Source organism: Manis javanica, chromosome 2, assembly GCF_040802235.1.
Source record: "Manis javanica isolate MJ-LG chromosome 2, MJ_LKY, whole genome shotgun sequence".
Classification (NCBI taxonomy): domain Eukaryota; kingdom Metazoa; phylum Chordata; class Mammalia; order Pholidota; family Manidae; genus Manis; species Manis javanica.
Window position 1 is genome coordinate 71,817,463 of NC_133157.1, and position 19,967 is coordinate 71,837,429.

The 19,967-nt window shown below is 38.1% G+C and overlaps 1 protein-coding gene across 5 annotated transcripts in view; it reads right to left on the bottom strand.

The window, feature by feature from the left end:
- TRPM6 (transient receptor potential cation channel subfamily M member 6) overlaps window positions 1-19,967 on the bottom strand; it is a 172,459-nt gene that overhangs the window by 99,690 nt on the left and 52,802 nt on the right. For 4 of the 5 annotated variants that reach the window (XM_036991352.2, XM_073228659.1, XM_073228658.1 and 1 more), the window contains exons 2-7: window positions 19,152-19,231; window positions 16,671-16,709; window positions 12,126-12,303; window positions 8,887-9,100; window positions 4,242-4,366; window positions 458-629 (exon numbers count right to left, since the gene is read on the bottom strand). In XM_036991352.2, the coding sequence (XP_036847247.2) occupies window positions 458-629; window positions 4,242-4,366; window positions 8,887-9,100; window positions 12,126-12,303; window positions 16,671-16,709; window positions 19,152-19,231 (808 nt within the window). Of the gene's footprint in view, window positions 1-457; window positions 630-4,241; window positions 4,367-8,886; window positions 9,101-12,125; window positions 12,304-16,670; window positions 16,710-19,151; window positions 19,232-19,967 lie in introns of those variants that run through there. The other variant, XM_073228660.1, reaches the window with a different exon arrangement.

The following is a 19,967-nucleotide window of genomic DNA, read 5'->3' on the forward strand; positions in this document are numbered from 1 at the left end:
ACTGACACCTCCAAAGGCCCCCACCTCTCAAAGTCCTGTCTGGTTTCTCATCCTTTTCTGTCCAGGGCCAAGCCATCCATGTGTGAAATGCCACCTTCTCTAATGGAGCTCATATCTTGACTCTTCTCTGGCCAGTCTCTTTACTGCTCCTCAGCCATTCCCATCCCTGGGTCAATACTTCTCCTCCTCTTTCCCTGCATCCAACGGACCCTAAGGACTCCTGGAAGCTCTGCTAAAGTCCCCACTCTTCCCACAAACCCCCCCTGACCACAATGTCCCCTAAAGTTTTCTTCCCCTCTCCTGACCACCGCCCACAATTCTGCACCACTTTCCATCCTGCTTTCTTCCAGCTGTGTGTTCACACAGGTTCATTTCAGGCAGGGGCCGGCTTGGACCTCTACACTCTGCAGATCACAATGGAGCCCCTTGCTTCACAGCAGGGCCCCAGCATACTCACTGCTGTGTATTTTCTGCAGAGAGAGGTACTTCTCCAGGTTCCTCCTGAGTTTCATCTCATTTCCATACTTTCCCAGGGTCCCATCATCAGACAGGATGAAGTGGGAGTGCATGCTGTTGAGTGTGGTGAGCTTGCTGAGGGGGTTGCCCAGTATCTGGTACAGGCACACAACCTGCAAGACAGTGAGGATGAGGGAGGGTCAGAGCTGCAGGTACTTCCCCAGGCTCAGCTGCGCCAAAGGTCGCTATGCGCTAAGAGTTCCTGTCAGGGTTACTAAGTACTACTTGCTACCTAGAGCAGTGCTTCTCAAGCCATTACGGTGAAGGATCCGTTTGGTTTCTGCAAATTTCCCATATTTACAGCAGATGTGTGGTCACACAATGCCTGACTAGTATGCAGCTTGTACTACAGGAGGCTCGTGATGCAAGTTCCACGATGACGGCACACACCGTGATCAGCCAGACAAGCCCACGGGCCCTAGGCTTGTATGTCACAGCGCTGTCATGCTGCTAAAACTGGTTCTAGATATGTATTTCCAATTTCTGTACTTACCTCAAGGATCATTAAAAGACAGCTCAAGAATCCACATCGGCATAAAGGTTACATCATTGTCCACAAAATATGCCTTTTAATGCATCTGTTCCAGTATAATATTTTGACACTGATGTTTTTTTCTAGTATTCCAGATGAAATGAAGAGTAACAGCCAAACAACCAAATGGAGATTCATTCATTCAATATAAAACATCGAGATCTTTAACATTCACTGACTCTTCCTTAAGCTACCCCAATTCTTATTTGTCTTTAGAGACGAGAACAGAATTTGGAGTCAGAGAGCCCAAGTTCAAGTCCAGACTCTTCTACTTCCTAACTCTAAATCTAAGTAATTCCTGCCTCCTTTCTTAGGCGTATTTTCTTCACATACAATGAAGATAGTAATTCCTACAGCAGAGGGTTGCTGGGAGGCTTAAAAGAAATAATGGACATAAAAGCACTATAGGCTTTACAAATATTAGTCTGTAGAAGTTACCTTTGTAATTCCTAAGCATGACACTGAGGCCAAAAACAGAAAAGGATTTATACATATTTTTAGTACAGATTTAATACACTTTCTTAATTTATGGAAATATTATCATAAATAATACAAAGTAAAAACTGGGAAATGCAGCAAATATAGAAAACAAAAATGTTAATAGACTGAATTATCATATAAAAGCTCTTTCAAAATATAAAAACAACCCCTAAAAATATACAAAATCATATGGAAAGATGTTGAACCTCACTAGTAATCAGAAAAATGTAAATAAGACCTATTTGGTATTATTTTATACCTATTAGAATGGCATAGAGTAAAAAAAGCTACAATATCCAGAGCTGGTGGTGGTACTGGGAAATGCTACCCTCATACCCTGTTGACAAGAATGCAAATTGTTACCATTTTCTGGAAGGCAGTAAGTCACATTTGTAAAGTTACATACCAACTAGTCCAAGCATTCTGCTTTGAGAATTACTTTGAAAGAAATAGGCCAGCTAATTTCAAAGATTTATGTGTCTTATCACAACATTAATATCATTTTTTATAAATGTGAAAAACAGGAAACGAAATAATAGCAAATGGTACTTAATACAGTAGAACATTATCAGGCATGGGAAAAAAAGAAATGCGCCCTGGGCTCCCAGATGTAGTCTCAATACTACCTCCCCTCAGAGCAACCAACTGTTTCTCTAGGAGCAAAAACCGTACACCAGGAACCTGGACCATTTTTTCACACTAAAACACAAAGAAGCAATGAAAAATGACTAGAATGTGTTAAAAGGCCTCAGGTGACAACTTAAAAAGTCTCCACTGGCCAAAATGGGACAATTTGAACATGATTCAGAATGTAACTGTAATGGAACAATGGATTAAAACATACCAAATAGATTTAAATTCATGAATCAAAAAAAACCCAAAAACCTCATTGTTCACCTTGAGGTAGATAACCAACTCTGCTTTGAAAATTGGCAAATAAAGAGAAAAAATCGAGCATTTATTCTGCCCTTTCCCATACAGCTGTACCACAAGGTAAACTAAGTAGTTGATGAGAAAATGTTTCTCTTTATCTAGAGTATTTACCCTAATAAATGAAGAACACTATAATTAAATATCAGCATTTTGTAACCCTATTGAAATAATGAATCTAAGCAGTGACATCATAAAAGAGAGATGATCATGCTATAAGGGAAGGACACACATCTGCCGATGGCATAAATCTGTGCAAAAAGAACCTGAATCTGATCATACCTTTGGATCAAACTACCAATTTACAGGAAAGACAGGAGACAGAGAAATAGGTTAAACTCTACTACAGATGGTTACACTGCAAAATACAAATTGGAAAACTCTTGAGGGCCAATAACCTCTTCAACAAATAAATTGCCAGTAAGTAAAAAAAAAAGGAAATAGAGGGAAAAATCCATAAATTAAAAGCGATTAAAAGAGATTCAAGAAGAAACATAAGTGACTCAGGTGATAGATCATCGTCATTAGGGAACTTTTTCTGAGTAATGAAATCAAACAACTAAAAAAATATGAGACAACTAAGAAATTTGAACATAGACTGGATATTTGATGATATTCAGTGATTATTTATTGTTTATGTACAGTAATGGCAAGGTGGTTATATTTTTTTAATTGTCCATATAGTTTAGAAATATCTACTAAAATATTTACCAATGAAGTTCTTTGATGTCTGGAATTTGCTTCAAAATAATGGAGGGAGTGGGCAGGGCATAGATATGAAACAAAATTGACTATGAGTTCATAACTGCCAAAGCTGGGAGATGGGTACATAGGAGCTCATTATTCTAATCTCCCTCCTCATTGATACGTTTGAAATTGTCCAAAACAAAAGTTAAGATAAACCATAAGCACGTCTATATTAACTGACATAGACAAATAACTGTTAAAGAGTTAAGCTACAAAACAGATTCACAGTGGGTTTCTGTTTTTCTTTACACACAGACTATTTTCTTACTATACATATGTGAAAAAAAAATTCTGGAATCACACACACCAAAATATTAACAGTGGTTATCTTTCTTCTTTATACCTTTTATAATAGCTGAGATTTTTACCAAAGATACACATTATTCTTATAAACAGACTTAGACAAGTCCATTCCCTTTAGAAAAACAACCAGATGTGATCAGAGAATCAATACACCGGAATGAATAAAGCAGAGTAGTACGAGATGAGGGAAGAAAATGGCCAAATCACAAATGTCCCTTGTTTTTCTTCTTATACACCATTGCAAGAGGCTTGGCAATTACTCTGAGAAAGACAGGAGCCATTGAAAAGGTTTTCACAGAGAAGTAGCATGATCTGATTTTTATTTTAGAAGAATCAATCTAGCTACTGTGTTGATTAGACTGTAATAAGGGATGAGAAGTAGGCTATTACAGTCTTCTAGGTGACAGAAATTGGTGGCTTGGACATGCTCAGTAACAGTGGAAGTAACAAAAAGAGGTCAAATTCGGGATATATTTCTTAAGAGAAGCTGAGATAATTTACTGATGGATCAGGTTTGATGTGTGAGACAGAGATCATGCCAGGATTAGTCCAAAGTTTTTGGTTTGAGCACCAGTAAGGATGGGATTGTCATTTTCTGAGATAGGGAGAGGGAGGCAGGAGGAAGTCTTGAGTTGGTTTGTGGTAGACGTCTATTGGATAGACACGTATAGTGCTAAGTTGGCAATCGGATACATGTTCATTTCCTTTTGTTGTGAAAGGATTGTCTACTTACATCTTTTCCAATAAGATCTCTCTGGTTCTCAATGACACCCCAAGGAGGGATTCCAACTGTCCAGATTTTTCTCAAGGACTGGGAGGAATGGGCTTTCAGGGCATCCCCAACATGTTTGGACACGCCTATGAACAACCAGTTTAGAAGTCAAACTTTAACTCACAAATCATGCAAAACAGTGTGACTGCCAGAAAGAGTAAACAGACAAGTATATGCAAAAGGCCATTACTAGGAAAAGTTGCTGGCGTAGTGGGATGAATCTCTGATGTCTTTGCTTCCTCTACTCCCTCTTGACACTTATTACCGACCATTCTACCAGAACAATTCCCTCCCTTTTGGGCAATGTCTGCTGACAAGCTCTGTCCTGCCCCTATTCTTGCCTGACCAGAACATCCTGTAAGACCAGCCCTGAAAATCATGAATGTTCTGAGCATTTTTGTGTCTAAACTTCTCTACTGTCCTGGAAGAACATCCTGCAGATGTGTCCCTTGCTTCATTGAGGCACATTAACTTAATAGTCTTATATACAAAAATACAACAGAGCTGAAAAGTTATGTTTGCCCTTCTGGGATTAATAATAATAACAATGATCATAATAACCAACACTTACTGATCTCTTACTCTCCACCAGGAGCTTTTCAAAATCTTTTATTTGTATTTACACTTTAAATAGGAATTATTTTTTAGTCTCTTTTATACGCATCAAGAAGTTAAATAATTTGCCTAAAGTTCTAGAGCTGTTAATTTGTAGAGGTTGGATTCCAATCCAGCAATATCTGACTTTTTAAAATACTTTACTTTTCAGAGCAGTTTAGCTTCAGAGCAAAATTGAGCTGAAGGTATAGAGGTTTCCCATGTACTCCCTGACCCTATACACCCACACCCTCCCCCATTATCCAACATTCCCCCCCAGAGGGTAACTTTGGTTCAACTGATGAACTGACATTGACATATTATAATCACCCAAAGTCTATGGTTTACATTAGGGTTCACTCCTGGGGTTATACATTCTGTGGGTTTGGACAAACGTATAATGACATATATTCACCATTACAGTATCATACAAAATAGTTTCACTGCTCTAAAAATTCTCTGTGCTCTACTTATTCATCCCTCCTCCAAACCCACCTCTAACCCTTGCCAATCACTGATATTCTTACTATCTTCTTACTTTTGCCTTTTCCAGAATGTCATAGAGGTGGAATCATGTAATATGTAGCTTTTAGAGATTGGCTTAAGCTGCCTTTAATCACAACACTGCATTGCACCACTTACCTCTCTATACATGGTCCTGGCCCTGCAATGTGTCAGCACAGAAGGGGAAAAAAAAAACCTTACATATTTCATGCATCTGATACACAGTATCTAAATCATTTCCCTCTCTCTGGCATCTTCCCATCCAACCCATCTTTTCACTTCTCCCAGAGTCACTTTCCAAAATCAGGATTCTGGACTACAGGTGCATATCAGTATCAACTGTGGAGCCATCCACCACAATAGAGATTCAGATTCCATAGGTTTGGCATGAGTTACCAGCATTGTGGTGATGGCTGTTTTTCAGCAGCTCACACTTGATCCTAATCCATGATGAGACTGTCTGTAAAACCAGATCTGACCATGTCATTCCCTATTCATTCTCCAGTTCAGAATCCTTTGAGGACTTCCTGCCACATAGAGAGTAAAACCAGAGCCCATTGGCGGCATCCCTTGCTGTCCCTGTCCTCTGCCACATGACACATCCAGCCAGGAGCCTTATCACCTCTTTCTACACCTGCCTTAATCTCCAGTTGTGTCCCTGATGCCCAACAGCCACCTCTGCCTAAAATGCTCCTCCCTCCCCTTCTCTCAAGGCCAACACCCAGTGCTGTATCTTTCCCTAAACCTTCCCAGGTGCCCTCAGTTGGAACTGGGGTTTGTCTTCCTCATTCCTCTCCTCCCACTTTGTATCTCAACTGTGACCCAGGAAGTATCGATTTCTGGTTAGCTGCTTATTATGTCTGCCACAGTCCTGTCACTGAATTCTGGGCTCATATCTTATTCATCTTTCATCCACAGCATCTATCCAAATGCTTCAGGCTTGTGGCATTCAATTTAAGCAAATGTCAAAATGTCAAAAAAATGTTCACCAATGGTTGAGCAGCATCTCAAGAACAGGAAGGGGCTGGCAAGCAAAGCTTCCCAAATTTAAATGTGCATAAGAACCATCTGGGGATGTTGTCAAAATGCAGATTCTGATCCTGCAGGTCTGGGGAGGTCCCTGATTTCTGCATTCCCAGCAAGCTCCTGGTGATGCTGACGCTGGGGGCCCAGGGACCCCTCTTTGAGGAGTCAGGCCCTAAACAGTTGTGGCTGAATCAGGTCAGACCCCAATAGTTGTTTAAGGAAGCCCCAGGTATGTCTCATTTCCCATTTCTTTTGTTCATATGAACTATTTCAATAGTCTTCACACTATTACATTTGTGTTCCTTAGCTGGCCCTAACCTAAAATGTTAAAAGAAGAAGAAAATAAATAAATAAATAAACTGAAGCATATAATACAGTTAATTATTCAAACAAAAAGCCTTGTCCAAATCTACCTTTTTCTGAACTCTACAAAACTTCCCCACCCACCCTCTTTTTTACTGGAAATAAAATAGGCCCTATCCCTTGGACTTAGAACTCTGCAACCTTCACTTTTTTCTAAGATGTGAAACAATGATTATCTCAATAAAATGAACAAGAGAAACTACCAGGTTACCCATTAGTGACAAGCCAATCCCTTGGTTTTATTTTGCTTTGTTTTTTTCAAACTTCTGCTTCCTTCACACCTTTTTAGTCAAAAGAAGTTGTTTGCTAAATCAGTATGTGTTGCTCAGAGCTTAGACACATGTGCAGGCCCTGGCCTCTAGCTCACAACCAGGTCTGAGGGCTGATGCACACTCACCCTCACCTAACCCGTAAGGCAAAACAGAAACCCACTACAAGTGCTACAGCAGTAAATGCATTAGGAATTAGGAGACAAAGTGAGTTGAGATAGAGAATGCTTTGTGGGTGTGTTGGCATTTAATGGAGATCTTAAAGGATGGGCAGGATTAAATAACAGACACTGGCTAGGGCGTCCCAAATTAAAAGGTGGAGAAATAAAGGGAAGACGGGAAGCCAAAAGTGTGATACTGTGATTTAATATTCTATCTCTGTCTTGCTCCTGGCACAGAGCTCCTAGAACCCTTGGAATTTTCTAAGTGTTGAGAATGACAAAGGTGCCTTCTGTTATGACAATGAAGTAACTTTTGGACACACCTAAGGGTGGGGGTTGGTTGTCAGAGGAACGAACCCTGGGACTGGAGGATTGGAACTTTCCATCGCACCACCCCACCTCCAGAGAGGGGAGATGGGCCAAGCAATCACCAGTGGCTTATGATTTAATCATTCGTGCCTTCATAATGAAGGCTCCAGAAAAAACCCAACAGGACAGGGTTCAGAGAGCTTCCTCTGAGTGAGTAAGTGGAGATGTGGGGAAGGCATGGAAGCTCTGTGCCGCTTCTCGTGTATCTTCCTCTATACACGTCATCCACCTGGCTGTGGATATTAATCCCTCATGTCAAAATATCCTTTGAAAATAAACTGGGTAAACTGTTTTTCTGAATTCTGTGAACCACTCTTGCAAATTAATCAAACCCAAAGAGAAGGTTGTGGGAACTTCTGATTTACAGCTGGTCAGGCAGCAGCACATGGTGAACAACCTGGCCTTGAAACTGGCATCTGAAGGGGGACAGTCTTGTGGGACTGAGCCCTTACTCTGTGGGATCTGCTGCTATTATCAGGTAGATAGTGTCAGAACTGAGTTAAACTGTAGATAACTAGCAGTGTCAGAGAACTGTTTGGTGGGGGGAAGGAACCCACAGCAGAACTGGTGTCAGAATGGTACAGGTTGGGAACAGGCCAGTAAGAGCTCAGGAGGGTTTGCGAAGTCACTAGTTATTAACCCTGGCTGCATTTCAGACACCCTTCAGAAGTTCTACCTGTACAGCTCTATTAGTCTGGGATAAAGCCTGGGCTTCTGTATTTTTTTAAAGCCCCTAGGTGACTCTCCAATGTGCAATTGATAAACACTAATGCAAAGGAGTAGGGTTAGAGGTTCAGAGACTACTATATGAAGCTCTTGAATGTCAGATTTTAAGGAACATGAAAGGGAATGTGAGTGAAATGGCAATTACATAGTTATTTATCACCTCACGACCAATACACTCAATGCAACTGTTGCATGCGTCACTGATTTCCAGTGCCTGGGAACTTGACCATTGTAAATTTAGCTCCTGTCCACGCATGCACACTACACACTCTGATGGCTTCCATGTGCCTTCTAAGCTCACCACAGTCTGAAGCTCATGAAAGATGATTTTTCTTTGACAGAAATTTACTGGCAGTTATGTTAAAATAGCATATTTCAACAATGGTTAAAAAAGCACATTCCAGGAATGGTCTATGATTCTTCTGCATTTCTTTTCCAGTCACTACGCTTTTTGCCTTTCTCCCTCATGCCACCATGTCTCCCGGCATCACTGCAGAGCAGAGATTAGGTACCACCATACTGCCTAGCTCACAATTAGAAAGAGGGACTAAGTTCAAAAAAAAAAAAAGAGTGCAACAAGAGTGTGTGTTTTACCAGTATTAATGCCCTCCGTTATTATCCATGCTCCCGTTGTCTCTGCAGCTTTGACCAACCCTTGGCTGAAGATCTCTTTAAGCTTGGAAGGCATCTTGAAGTTCTGGATGCCCCCGTGGACAGAGATCACCAACTTTGGCAGTTCCATCTTCCACTCGTTCAACATTAAGTGTAACAGATGATCCAGCTTTGTATCATAAGAAATTCTAATATACTGGAAGAAAAGAATATTCACATGTACATAAAAAAAGTGAAAAATACATGCCAGGTAACAATAAGACACAGCAGGGCAACTGAAACAGTCAAAACTCAAAAGGAAGTGTCTGAGAGCTCTTTAAAATTCATCTTGATTAATGAAAATATTTACTTTGAAAGGATCCCACACCCCCTTCAAGTTCCTTCTGGGAATTACAAGCCACAGCAGGAGGCTTCCTCTGGTTTTCGGGTTTGGCCCACCAGTATTCTCCAGAAGGTCTGAGGTGGGGCAGAAACACTTCAAACTGGCAAAAAAAAATCACTACTCCAGCAAACCAGTTTCTTTTAAAAAGTGTTTAGAAATAGATGAAATGGCATTTTTCATAAATGGTATGGCTTATAATTTATTGGCCGTTTCACATTATTTGCATAATTTAAGATCTAGGAAAATGTACACTTAATTTACTATAAACTTTACTTTTCAACCATTTCCTTGATAGGTAAATGTCCCTCTGAAAACTTTTTCTCTCCAAAATAAATACTTTTCACAAAAATGTATTAGAACTGTATCTTTGACCAGTCAATGTAACCAAAAGAGAAGGTGAGGGAAACCGGAACCAGCAGGTAGCCCAGCATCATTTTGCATTTTGGGTAAGATAACAGTGTTCAACTGGCTTTCTTTTTCCAGAAGATGCAGCCACTTACAGACTGCTAAAATCAAAGGTGAGTTGGCCTTCCTCAAGCATAAGCCAACTGATAGCAAGAAAAAAACAGATCTACAGGAAGAAAGAAAAATCGTAAGAAACCATTAATTATAAAATTATCCCAAAAACCACAGGTGGAGATTTTCACAGTTATGCAAATAAGAATGATCACATTATCCTGCAGAACATGAAGGTGGTTCATAACAACTGTCCACTCATCTTTGAAATTCTTAAAATACAATCCCTTTATTTCATAATTAAAATGTCAGAATTTCTGAGCATAGGGATAGTACAGCCATCACAGAATATAATAGAAATAATCTAAGGATAACTAGGATTCAGTTCATAAGTGAGCAAACTGACTTGCCATGGCTCTATCATCTGTTATGAATAGTAGGAAAAAATACAAGCTGACCTTTGTGAGATGGTTTATGTTGCTCCAAATAATCTATAAGGAATAAGGAGGTGGCTCAGGTTTAGTTCGCCTTCTTTCTATCCCAGCTCTTTCTCCCAGGTACCTCTCTCTTTCAACTATAAGCCCTGTAAGTCCTAGAAGATATTTCTCCTTGAGATTTCCGGGTAAGTGGCCTTGACTAACTAAATTATCGGTACTAAAGTACTTTCTCCCAAAGGTCAACCAAAGATGGTGCTAAAGGTTAATGACTTTCCCTTGGCCCCTTCTTTATAACTAACTTTCTCAGGCAGAATCATACTGCTGGAGATTCACCTCAAATCTTTTGTAGAATGAGGTGGACGAATAACCAACAGGGAATGCAGTGGAGAGAGATGAATAACCAGCTCTCACAAGCTTTCCTGCTGTTCACTGTAAATATGAAGTGCAATTCTGGGCTTCAATGTGAATAACAGCTTCTTCTCTTCTGTGAGATCAAATAAGATGCAGCCAGGTACATAGGATGTAACAGGAGCCTAATACTAAGCATAAAATGTATTAGTGATCAAGAGATCCGCCTAATCATATTTTCAGTTCCCCTAAAAGTACCCTTTTTCTCCCTTGGTATTCCCACAACCTACCTCTCATGCCTAGAGTGGTCTTACTCCTCTGCCTCACCAAACACTTCTCTCAGCTTTCCAATCTCAGCTTAGCTGTTACTACTTTCAGATAGATTCCTTGACATACACACACACACACACACACACACACACACACACACACACACAGCCCCAGAAGAACACAAGTTACCTCTTCCATTCTCTCCAAGAAGCCTGTATTCCCTCTCCACAGTATCTGTGGTAACTCTGTTTACTTCCTATTTCCCTCCATATACCATAAGCAATTTTAATACATGGAACATATGCTCGTTAGAGCTAATAAAGTATGGGCATCCGATAAATTTGTTGAATGGATGAAAAAAATGAGTAAATGCAGGTGATTATGAATAAACATAAAAGCAAAAGGAAAAAGACTAAAATTTAAGGGGAAAATTATATACAGGGTTTCTTAAGAGTCAGCTTCCAAAAAGAACTGGAAAGGAGAATGAGGGCAGTTTTTTTTTCCACTAAAGAAAAATCAACACACAAAGTTAAATGCAAGAGGATTAATAATGTAGATTATTGTAGAGCTATATTATGAAACTTTATAAAGATTGCACTATTAAGAGCTGTTATTTCAAATCCCTCCAACTGATGGTCACATTCCATGTTACAGCTGATTTTAAGCTTTCCTGAGGTGGGCTCCCCCTCCATTTTCCCCAAGGAAATTTCCCCCTAATAAAGCAGCAGATGGTTAACAAGCTCAAGAGAAAACTCCTGAGAGATAGCTGACCTGTCAATACTAGGCAGATCACATGCAAAATTATAATATTAGGGAGTGGAGAAAAACTGACATGGAAAGCCCAAGCACTATCATTCATAGAGTCAGAGAGAAAGTCCCCCACTTCCTTCCTGAGAAGAGGCTCTCACAAGGACCGCAGGCATGACAGCCACAAGTTACTGGTGATCGCTATGGCCACGTTCAGCTAAAGCCTGCTCCTTGGTAGCAACTTTTTTGTATGAGGGCAGTTTCTTTAAGAAATGGGCAGCCCTTTGTCAACTGTCTCAAGAGCCATAAGCCATTCTCTTCTGCAAAGAGTGTAAGCTTGCTGCAAAAGGTCAATCAAATAAAGAGCTGGTCACATCACACACAGGAAAGGTACAAAGCCCCTCAGACATAAAGAAGAAGAGATGGGTCAGGTTGTTTTTGTCAAGAGATCAATAACATGGGTCACTTTTGCAATAAAACTTGGTCACCTGATCATGTGCACTTGAAGATACAATTTGAAGATACATTTGGAAGTTATCTTCCATTAAAAAGCAACAAAGTAATGAGAGCTATTAGCAAACCTTGGAGTGGTGGGTATGCTCGCCATCTTGGAAATTAATAGTCCCAAAGGTATCTGTAGGGCTTTTCGTTGTGTGTTTTTCAACAGACCACTGTTCATTTTCATTACCCCTGGCAGCTGAGATGGTCCAGGCATAATCTATCCCATGATGGTCTCCAATCAATCGTCCACAGTTACACCTTCAATTTGGGATAAAAACCAGTTTCAGAATACAAAACACACCGTGTTTAGAAATAGAATAGAAACAGAATATAGATGTAATGTCTTCACAATACAGATGACATATTTTAACAATTTTTAAAACTTCACTTTAATATTTATATCAGACTTATAATACTGGATTGTCTTCTATGTTTAGAAACATTCTCTACCCTGGCTGCATGTTAGAATCATTTAGGCAATGTTTAAGAAAATACTAAAAATCTCTTGCATACCCACGTTCATAGAAGCATTATTCACAACAGCCAAGGAGTTGAAGCAACCTAAGTGTCCATCAATAGATGAATGAATACACAAAATGTGGTATATACATAAAATGGAATATTATTTGCCTTAAAAGGGAAAGTAATCCTGTGGTATGGTACAACATGAATGAACCTTGAGGATATTATACTAAGTGAAATAAGCCAGTCATAAAAAGACAAATACCATATGCCTCCACTTACGTGAGGTCCCTAGAGTAGTCAAATCCACAGTCAAAAAGTAGAAGGGTGTTTGCCAAGGGCTCGGGGGAGGGGCCAATGATGAGTTATTATTTATTGGACAGAGAGCTTTGGTTTTGTAAGACGAAAAAGTTCTGGAGATCTGTTGCACAACAATGTGAATATACTTAATGCTACTTAACAATTCACTTAAATGCTTAAGATGGTAAAAAAAGAAATTAGATTTTATATTTTGAATATGTGCAGTTTATTTTATGTCAATTATACCTCAACAAAACTGGTTTTTTTTTAAACTAAAAATCTCTAATGCCATACTTAAGGAGAGTAAGAAAATGACTTCATGTAAAATATGTGCATCAAAAAGGAAGGAATGTTAATCAGTGCAAAAAGGATGCAATTTCAGAGAAATATGTAAACATAGAGTTATCACAGGAAAAGGGCCATGAATGAGACTTGACTTTATATATAAAATAAATAATAAAAATAGATATAATATCACGTTAAAGGAAGAAAAAAATTTTTTATTGAAGTATCACTGATATATAATCTTATGATAGTTTCACATATACACAAAACAATGGTTCAACATTCAGCCGTATTATCAAGACCTCACCACCTCCACTGTGGTCACTGTCTATCAATGTATTAAGATGTTACAGAGTCATTAATTGTATTCTCCGTACTGTACTACCATCCCAGTGACCTCACTATGTTGTGATTGTGAATTATGGCACCCCTAGATGCCCTAAGGAAAACTTAACAAGTGTTCTTGCAAATAATTAGAAATATGGCTGTGTATATGAATAGTTTTCAAAACTGCTACTATATAAAATAAACTAAGCAAATTAAAAAGTTAAATCTTTTTACAACTAAAACTATGAAAATCAATAAAACATGAGAATATTTGTGAGAAAATGATAAGCTTCTCATCTTTAGTGAATTAGGAACAATCAGAACGAAAATTTTAAATTTGAATATATAGAACTATAAAACTTTCTACAAATAAAAATGATACATCCCCAGATGAAAAAGTTATTTGCATCAAATATGTCAGATTATATACCTATTGCATACAAAGAGATTATTTGGCTTTATAAATGTTTCAGGCTTTTTTTGTGTGTGTAAAAAGCAACACAAAAACATGTACAAATTTGGAATCCAACTCAGCAAGGAAACAGGATGAACAGAAAACAAGAACTCAGAACATGAGGGATATTACTGAAGTTCTCTACGGACGGGCTCATGATTCAAAAGGAGGAGAAATAATCCCAGATGTTCAAAATACACGTAATGAGGACCTACTGGTGAGAAATGTGTCCTCTGGTCATCTTTTGGGGTAAGGATCATTCTTCAAAATGAAAAAGCATCTATTCATAAACTGAGTGACTCATCTCACTGTGACTTTTTCTAAAAAGGATGTAAATGGAGGCAACCACAATTCATACAAGAGAGACAAATCATTACTATTTCATAAGACTGTTCTTTTTGGTTTGAACTCACTTTGCTCTAAGTATTTTTCTAATCTAATCCATTTTATTGGGGTCAATATAATTTTATTCTAGTTTTTAACAGTTCATTAAATTGTGGCAAGGTGGCCCCATAGAAGAAACCAATCACCCCAAATTTTTTTTTCAAAAAGCTTCTATGTTCATCCCTTTGGTTATAACTTTCAAAAGTTCTAAATCATACATTACTAACAAGTATGAAAAGTTCACCCTGAGAATCAACTTTATAAAGATGCCATTTCCCTTCCAAATTGTTTTTATAAATTCTATAAAATCCTTGAAGAATTTTTCAGGGAAACTGACAAAATGATTCTAAAATTCATATGGATGTTTAAGTATCCAAAAGAATAAAATAATTTTTAAAAAGAAGAATAAAGCACAGAGGACTTGTCCTATTGGATATCAAGCTATATTACAAAGCTATAATAATAAAACAGAGTGGTATTTACCAGGAACAGGACAAATAGATCAATAATACTGAAAAGAAAGCTTAGCAACAAAGCCATAGACTTTTGGGGATTTGGTATATAACAGAAAACATCAGAAATGTTTAAGACTAGGACAGACTGCTCAGTAACTGATTTGGGACATCTGGCTCTCTACATGGAAAAATATTAAACTACTTCCTAGCTAGGTACAAAAATTGTGTCAACTGCTTTAATTTCTGAATAGCATGAAATAGATGGTTTTCCAATACTGTTCACATGAGGTAGCTCTGAAGATTGTGAATTGGGGAATACTGACAGGGAGAGGTTGTGGAAAATCAAGTGGGAAGTGGGAGGAGTAAATGAAGCCTTTCACTTCTTTTCAATATATTCTTATGTTTGTTTTGAATTTTAGCAAATTTTGAATAATTACTAAAAAGAAAGAAAAAAGAATTTGAAGAAAAGGTAAAGGAGGCTAGCCAAATGGAAACTCTTCCCAGTGTTAGGGGCTAAATTGTGTCCTCCAAAATTCATATGTTAAAGTGCTAACCCCCAATGTGTTCCCTCGTTCATACACTGAACCTTAAAAAAAAAGTGACTAAATAAGCCCTATAATGCAGTCATAAGAGTGGGGCCCTCATCTGATAGAAATGGTGTCTTTAAAAGAGAGACACAGAGTCTCTCTCTCTCTCAGCACTTGCACAGAGGAAAGGCCATGTGAAGACATAGCGAGAAGGTGGCCATCTGCAAAGCAGGAAGAGAGGCCTCACATATATATTTACAAAAGTAAATTTAAATTGGGGCAATCCATAATGTGAACTTCAGGCTTTAATCAGAATTAAGGAAATTTCATTTTCCTCCACTTACTAAAGGGAAAGGTGAAACCAGTTATTAACAGGTAGCTTAAAAATGCAAATCACCATTAAAATCTGTATTGCACTGGAGAGTTATTTGTGCCCATAAGCCTATGTGATATTGTGATTTATAATATAGTGCATATTTAGTTTTTATTCCTGTTTCTGGCACAGAACTCTTAAAACCCTCAGATTTTCCTAAGTGATACAACAGATAAAGGTGCTAAAGGTTGAATCAATCACCAATAGCCAATGATTCAACCAATCATATCTATGTAATAAAGTCTCCATCAAAACTCAAAAGGATGGGTTTTGGAGAGCTGCAGGTGGGTGAACACATGGACGTGCTGGGAGAGTGGCCTGCCCAGTGAGCATGTGGAAGCTCCCTGCTCCTCCCCACATACCTTGCCCTATGCACCTCTTCCATCTGGCTATTCATCTGTATCCTTTATAATATCTTTTATAATAAACTGGTAAGCATTAGTAAATGTTTCTCTGAGTTCTGTGAGCCTCCCTAGCAATTAATGAAACCCATGAAGGGGGTTGTGGGAAACTGATTATTGCCCATCAGTTGACAACTTGAACTTAGGAATAGGCATCTGAAAAGAGGGGAGATGGGGGTAGTTTTGTAGGACTGAGCTCTTAACCTATAGGATTGGACACTATTTCCAGGTAGACAAAATCAGAATTGAGTTAATTACTTGGTGTTATTGGAAAACAAAACACATCAGATTGGTGTCAGATTAGGAGCTTGGTATGCACACACATAGCTTGCAAGTCACAGATCAAACAGAGTGCTGTACATAAACAAAGCATCTTCATTATTCAAATAAAATGTAACATAGTAAAATGAAAGTGTTTTAGAATTCAATAGGTAGAAGCTCTTGCAAAGGCCCTTGCCCATTTACAAACCTCAGTAATCCAAGCAATCTATTTTATTAAAATAATCACTCTTCAAAACTTCCCATTGGAAAGGTAAGTAGAATGCACCAATAAGGCTCTTTCATTAAGTCCGTTCAGTGACAAAACTGTCACAATAAGTTTTAAACACAGTGCCTAAAAGTTAAATGAAATCTTGTTCTTATTTATCAAAGCCTTACCTGATTAAATTCTGGCAGACCTGGCATCCTGTCGTACATCTAAATTAAAGAAATAAAACCTCTGTTAATTTACTGATGTATTTGAAAACATATTTAATCCTTATACAGTAACTATCTGTTCTCTTCCATGGTCTGGAAATCAGGGTTTGCTGAGTACTCACAGATCACTTCCCATATATTATATGTCATTTACCAAATATAATTAATCTGCAGCAACTGTGACCTAATTAACAGAATGCTAAATTTGGAACCAAAGTACCTGGATTTAAATCTCATTGATATAACAATTCCTTTGAGCCCCTGTTTTCACATCTGAAAATAATATAGGCCCCATAGGTTATTAAAAGGTTTATCTGAGATAATACATGTAAAATGTATTACAGTACCTGGTACACTGTAATATATATAACTATTATGGTAACTATTATTATTATTATGCTATGAAGATAACAGAATTCATGAGAATTCTGAGAATCAAGAAAGAAAAAAAATGCAAGCAATTTCAAAACCATAAATCACTTTCAATTCAAGGGTGGTAGGATTACAATAAGTATCCTTATTAATCTTTGTTTTAATGATTCAAAAGAGCCTTCTAGCATTGCAGGTTAGTATTGTGGTTATCATATCAATGACCATTTTTTAGGTGTGAAGAAGTTTTAACTAGAAGAAAACACTACTTGAAATAATGAGGAAAATAGCACTCAAAATCACTACCATTCTAAATGATTCAGAAACAAACATTCAAGCCTTTCACTTCTTCCTGTTCCAGGCTTTTGGGAATGTCTTTTCTCAGAAGATTCACTTCACCAAAGAATTGAAAATGAGAAGGGAAAAGATCTTGCAACCAAGACTATCAGATTTCTTATTAGGAACTACAAAAATAATCCATAAAAGACACACCTTTATCTACATTTAAAATAGGGACTACAACCCTTTTCCCATACAACACAAAGGAAGGCAGTCTCATGAAAGCAACAATTTTGAGACTCTTACTAGGATCTAAGAAAATGGCTGGCATAGGAAGAATAACCATAGTCATCTATTAATTTTTTTTACCATCACATAAAAATAGAGACTGCCTTTTTCCTATAAAATGTAGTATATCTTGGAGCATTCCATAATATGGAATTATGATCACTGACATTCTTCCTGAGTCTATGGGCTAGTGGTCTGTACTCCCCTCACTTTTTGTGAGGGTCAAGGTTACTGTAAAGATGATTTCCCATTTACAGAAGCAGGAGCTGCCTGAGCTCAGTCTGCCTTTCACTGCAGCCACCATCACATTACAAGAGTCATAAAAGATGAAAGGGGCAAAAAAAGGTTACCTTGGTGTTCTGTAAACATTTTATAAACAGGTAAAGTGAGAATTTCTAACCACAAGGCTTACAAGTCACAGGTAATTCAATGAGGGTGGGACTAGTAAATATTTAACAAAACCAAGGATCATATTTTAGTCATCCCCAAAGAATTAGAATTTCAGTGACCTCACCACACTCCCCCTTCATAAGCGCACAGCTGTGATTTCTAAATGCTCAAAGGAATCTAAAAATAGAGTGGTTCCCTAATTAAAATACTGTTCTTCTATATTTCTTCCTTTTAATTTATTTTCTCCAAGGGCAATGCCATCCAATCTTACTTCCAAGGAGCAAAGTACCCTGGGGAATTTTCCATAGCCCTGTCTTCCCCTATCTTTGCAGTAGCTTCTGAGGGTTTTTTGTTTTTTGGTTTTGGGTTTTTCTTGTTTTGTTTTGTTTTGCACTAGCTGCTGTTTTTAACTTTGCTCTACAAGTAGAGCTTCTAAAGGACTGTCAAACACTTAGGATATTCAAACTAAAGTCGTTCCATTCTGCTGCCCATTGTTCAAACAAAAAGCCTAAGGAAGGGAGATGGACCCAAAATCAACTGTTTGTATCATCTGAGTACAGTGTCCTGAATTTTCCCAATCACTTTTTCCATAAACACTGTAGTGGGGGATAAGCAACAAGATTTTGAACATTCAATATTCAGAAGTTGTATGTTTTTATCCAAACCTGTGTGAGTTATGGATGCAGCACAAGACATTTCCCTGATGACTATTCTCCCACTAAGGGGAACAGGAGCATCAAAGAAAAAACAGTGGAATGAAATCCTCCACAATAGTAACAGTGGCTCCATCAGAGTGATGTCATTATGATGAACTTTTGTCTTCTTTCTACTTCACTACATCATAAAAGATGTTTATCAGGAGCCTCTCCGCTGCCAGGCACTGTCATAGCACTAGGGTTGGAGTAAGGGACAAAATCGGCAAGGTCCATGTTCCTACCAGATTTCCTACAATAATCACGTGTTATGTCTATTACAACAAAGAAGCAAACATTTATTTAAAATAAATACTGTTTACATATCACATTATTAAATTCTCTAGACAAGTCATATCTCTAAATCTCCACAGTCTTCAAAATAATATTGCTTTAAAAAGAAAAATTTAATCAAAAGCTGTACCTGTGAGGGTCTTTAGAGCTGGGTATGATTTTGTTGCATTCTCTTTTGTTGAACACTCCTTCAATCCAGGATTTCTGAGACTGAATAGAAAGTGTTATTATTTTGGTATTCTAATTAAGTGAGAAAGCAATGTAACCACAGAGGTTCAGGTACAAGATGCATTAAATATCTTGGACACCAATTAAAATGCCAAGACCAATCCCAATCAGGCTAAGCATTTACTGGCTTCCAATCCCAATCAGGCTAAGCATTTACTGGCTTCCATTGCAGACAACACAGACACAAGCCAAAGGTGAACACAAAAATATCCACAAAGTTAATTGATCCATAATCTCACCTTAAGTGAAAGGTCCCTAAATGCACAAAATTCTAGTGAGGAAGAACACATCTAACTGATGTGTTCTCTTAATTCTGCTAAAAGTCACTTTCAAATCTTGCACCATAATCCTATAGAGTGGATATCAGGTTCTCAGACAAAATTCTTATTCATGAAGCCCAACTTTGGTGAAAATTGCACAGGGAGCTGGGAAGTGTGTAAGGAGAGATGCAACCTCAGCAAGATTCTGTGGAAGGATTTCAGTCTAAAATGGAATGAAAGATAGGAAACGGAGAATCTCACGCAAACACCCTCAGAACAGAACTTAAAAAACTGAGAAACATATTTCCCACAAATGCCTGATTTACAGAAAAGTGAGGCTCATCTCCTGACCATGAACATCCAAAAAGAATCTCTCCCCATCTTCAAGCCAGTGAACTTAATGTTTGGACTCGAAGCGACTCCCTGCTGTTTGCACTCCTTGCCCGTAAATACAGCCT